This window comes from Macrobrachium rosenbergii, chromosome 2 (genome assembly GCF_040412425.1).
Source record: "Macrobrachium rosenbergii isolate ZJJX-2024 chromosome 2, ASM4041242v1, whole genome shotgun sequence".
Lineage (NCBI taxonomy): Eukaryota > Metazoa > Arthropoda > Malacostraca > Decapoda > Palaemonidae > Macrobrachium > Macrobrachium rosenbergii.
In genome coordinates, this window is record NC_089742.1 from 33,883,425 (window position 1) to 33,888,012 (window position 4,588).

General features: G+C 46.9%; 1 protein-coding gene across 1 annotated transcript in view; it reads right to left on the reverse strand.

Annotated features, from left to right (window-relative positions):
* Nucleotides 1–750: 750 nt before the first annotated feature.
* Nucleotides 751–4,588, reverse strand: part of LOC136842752 (uncharacterized) — a 15,258-nt gene continuing 11,420 nt past the window's right edge. The window contains exons 4-5 of the mRNA XM_067110519.1: nucleotides 2,565–2,773; nucleotides 751–2,441 (exon numbers count right to left, since the gene is read on the reverse strand). Coding sequence (XP_066966620.1) covers nucleotides 751–2,441; nucleotides 2,565–2,773 — 1,900 coding nt within the window. The remainder of the gene's footprint in view (nucleotides 2,442–2,564; nucleotides 2,774–4,588) is intronic.

Consider the following 4,588-nt stretch of genomic DNA (forward strand, 5'->3'; position numbering starts at 1 on the left):
AAGATCGAGTATTTAAGAAAATGAGAAACAATTAAAAATAAAACTAATATTTTATGGATTTATCACTTTCTTGAAAACGTTTTTTCTAGTTTTAGCATTCTCTCTCTCTCTCCTCTTCTCTCTCCCTCTCTCTCAACGGAGCCTGTAACAACATGCCATAAAAATACCGGCAAAGATCATTCACCTCCCCCAAACTCCCCCTACCCCACTGCTAATGTCTCCAACCCCACCACCCCGGGGCCGTCTTCCCTCCTCCCTCGAAAAGCGGTCCGCGCGGATTTTCGTCCAGGACCCAACCTGACCTCACGCGCCGCCGGCTAGCGTTTCCGCCAAGCCACCCATTCTCACGGGCGCCTGAGCCCGACATCAACCCCCTAACGGCCGGTCGATGTTCGGCTTAAAGCACCGCCGCACTTAAAGCAATGTAGCGCCGGGACGCGCGGTGTATATGGAAATGGAAAGTCACGGCTGATGTGTCTCGGCCGAAGGATGACAGCAGGAGGAGGACTTGGCCGACGGGTGATAGCAGGAGAAGGACTCAAAAAAGGATGATAGCAGGAGGAGGACTCAGCTGAAGGATGATAGCAGGAGGAGGAGGACTCGGCTGAAGGGTGATAGCAGGAGGAGGACTCGGCTGAAGGATGATAGTGGGAAGAGGACTCTCCCAAAGGATGATAGCAGGAGGAAGACTCGGCCGAAGGATGATAGCAGGAGGAGGACTTGGCCGACGGGTGATAGCAGGAGAAGGACTCAAAGCAGGATGATAGAAGTAGGAGGAGGACTCGGCTGAAGGATGATAGCAGGAGGAGGAGGAGGACTCGGCTGAAGGGTGATAGCAGGAGGAGGACTCGGCTGAAGGATGATAGTAGGAGGAGGACTCGCCCGAAGGATGATAGCAGGAGGAGGACTCGGCCTAAGGATGATAGCAGGAGGAGGAGGAGGAGGCAGAAGGGGGTGATAGCAGGAGTGAACCCCGGCTGAAGGATGATAGCAGGAGGAGGACTCGGCTGAAGGATGATAGCAGGAGGAGGACTCGCCCGAAGAATGATAGCAGGAGGAGGACTCACCCGAAGGATGATAGCAGGAGGAGGACTCTCCCAAAGGATGATAGCAGGAGGAGGAGGAGGAGGAGGCAGAAGGGTGATAGCAGGAGTAGAACTCAAAGAAGGATGATAGCAGGAGGAGGATTCGGCCGAAGGGTGATAGCAGGAGGAGGACTCGGCTGAAGGATGATAGTAGGAGGAGGACTCGCCCGAAGGATGATAGCAGGAGGACTCGGCCTAAGGATGATAGCAGGAGGAGGAGGAGGAGGCAGAAGGGTGATAGCAGGAGTAGAACTCGGCCGAAGGATGATAGCAGGAGGAGGACTCGGCTGAAGGATGATAGCAGGAGGAGGACTCGCCCGAAGAATGATAGCAGGAGGAGGAGTGACTTTGATAGCAGGAGGAGGACCGAAGGATGATAGCAGGAGGAGGACAGAAGGGTGATAGCAGGAGTAGAACAAGAAGGATGATAGCAGGAGGAGGACTGGGGGATGATAGCAGGAGGGCCAAAGGGATGATTGCAGCAGGAGGAGGATGACAGCAGCCTGAGGATGATAGCATGGGGGGGGGAGGCCAGGTCAGGAGGAGGACTGCCTGAGGGATGATAGATGATAGCAGTAGGAGGACTCGGCCGAAGGATGATAGCAGAAGGAGGACTCAGCCGAAGGATGATAGCATGGGGAGGAGGAGGCTGAAGGATGATAGCAGGAGGAGGACTCGCCCGAGGGATGATAGCTTGAGGGGGAGGAGGCCAAAGGATGATAGCAGGAGGCAGACTCCCCCGAGGGATGATAGCATGAGGGGGAGGAGGCCGAAGGATGATTGCAGGAGGAGGACTCGCCTGAAGGATGATAGCAGGAGGAGGACTCGGCCGAAGGGTGATAGCAGGAGGAGGACTCGGCCGAAGGGTGATAGCAGGAGGAAGACTAGGCCGAAGGATGATAGCATGAGGAGGAGGAAGCTGAAGGATGATAGCAGGAGGAGGAGGAGAAGGCTGAAGGGTGAAAGCAGGAGGAGTAGGAGGCCGAAGGATGATAGCAGGAGGAGGAGGAGGAGGACACCGAAGGATGAAAGCAGGAGGAGGAGGAGGCCGAAGGATGATAGCAGGAGGAGGAGGAGAAGGCCAAGGATGATAGCAGGAGGAGGAGGAGGAGGCTGAAGGATGATAGCAGGAGGAGGACTCGGCCGAGGGATGACAGCAGGAGGAGAACTCGGCTGAAGGATGATAGCAGGAGTAGGAGGAGGCAGAAGGGTGATAGCAGGAAGAGGACTCTTCCGAAGGATAATAGCAGGAGGAGGAGGAGGAGGCAGAAGGGTGAAAGCAGGAGGAGGACTTGGCCGAAGGATGATAGCAGGGCGAGAACTCGGCCGAAGGATGATAGCAGGAGGAGGAGGAGGCTGAGGGATGATAGCAGGAGGAGGAAGACTCAGCCAAAGGATGCTAACAGGAGGAGGACTCGGCCGAAGGATGATAGCAGGAGGAGGACTCGGCCGAAGGGTGATAGCAGGAGGAGGACTCGCCCGAAGGGTGATAGCAAGAGGAGGACGGCCGAAGGATGATAGCACGAGGACTCTGCCAAAGGATGATAGCAGGAGGAGGACTCGGCCGAAGGATGATAGCAGGAGGAGGACTCAGCCGAAGGATGATAGCAGGAGGAGGAATCGGCCGAAGGATATCAGAAGGAGGAGGAGGAGTATATTTCGGGGGGGCCAGGACATGTTTTAAACAACTGTTTTCGTCGAGATCGTAGTGACACGATTTTGACAGTGGCGGGAATAAAATTTCTACGAGATTTCTATTTATAACTACTTTCATTTTTTTCGCTTTATACAGGACTTACTTAAATTTGAATATCATTCGTATTATACAATGGTCTCTAGTCCTAAGGAATTATATTTTTATTTTGTTTCATTTGCTTTCATTTCATTCTTGTGCCTGTTCAGTTGATTGTAACAATTTCTTTTTCTTTCTGTGTTTTTGCTTTTAATTCCTTTCCTCCGTTTCCACGAAGATTATTTGTAATAATAGTTTCAAATTTTGAGTTTTTATTATATTTCATTAATTTCTTGTATAAAAATTAGCATTATTTAACAAGTGGTAGGCTTGGGATATAAGGAAGAAATATTCTAATGCTGTTGATAGGTTCTGGGATAATTTCCATTACAAAATTACTTTTTTTCTCTTTAAAGAATATCGCCAAGTTTTAATAATTGCAAGGTTCTCTCTTTCTCTAAACAATATCTTACTGTCTGAGTCGCCACTTCTTCATATAAAAATATGACTAATGACCTACTGTTTTTTTTTATTAAAAACATTTTATGTTTATTTTCTATTAGTTTTTTATTTCTAGTAATGTACGTGTTTCATATAATGCTACACTGATTTCCATAACGAGAACAACTCCCTAATGTAAAAATCTTATAAGTTTTTACAAGAATGAAAAAAATTTCAAGCGGGGTAAAGTAAGATTCATTCTAGCTTATTTCATCGCCCAAGTTTAACTGTGCATTAATAGCCTTAGGAAAACAGGAGGAACCTAACCAAACTTGCACAGTCACTCAAAAATGTTTTGCAACATGTTCCAGAAGTTTTCGTTCGCCTAACAATAATTTATATTCGTTTTATATATATACCAGGAAATGTGCTTTTCTTATTCGATTTTGGTTATTCATCATACGGTTAACAATATCAAAAAAGAATGGTCAGTGAAAAATTCGTATTACGAAAAATGACGAAACATTTTGAAAACTTTCGCCCATGATGGTAGGGTAAAAGAGTCAAATAAAAAAACTATAATTAGTCATCCATTCAATCCTTATGAGAGTAAATTCGGAGACTTTCTTCTCCGTGCATAAATAACCCACTGGAAAAGTATAGGAGAAAATCAGGCAACACCCAATGGATACTTACTGGTAGAGAGAGAGAGAGAGAGAGAGAGAGAGAGAGAGAGAGAGAGAGAGAGAGAGAGAGAGTAAATGATTATATAAATGAATTATGATAATGATGAAGATAGAAATAATTGAATTATAATATGATAGAGAGAAATAGAAACCGGTTTAAGGGAAACGGGAGATAATTTCTCTGCGCTTACGACAGAGTTGCCCAATAGCGCCAGATGTCACTATTATAAGCTGTTGTCCGAAAAGCTTTGAAGTATGTTGCAAAACATTTTTGTGTGACTGTACTATCGTCAGTTTTGAAATAAAGGTAGGGATTTAATATGATTTAACGTAACCTAAAATACACCCTAGAGAGAGTTAAGTAATCCGTCCCGTAAGTGAAAGAACTTATTACCAAACAACTCACACACACACACACACACACACACACACACACACACACACACACACGAACACATCGAACCCAACTGCCATCCAGACCACTCTAAAGAAAGTGTAATGAAAACCGTCTCATATTGTAAAACCAAAATATACCACCGAATCTCCTCCGGCTGCCTCGGAAAGACGTTCGTCTAATCCTCACTCGTTCATCAATTAGTGCGATTTCACTCCTCACCCCCAAAAGGCAATCTTGTACAATTGGA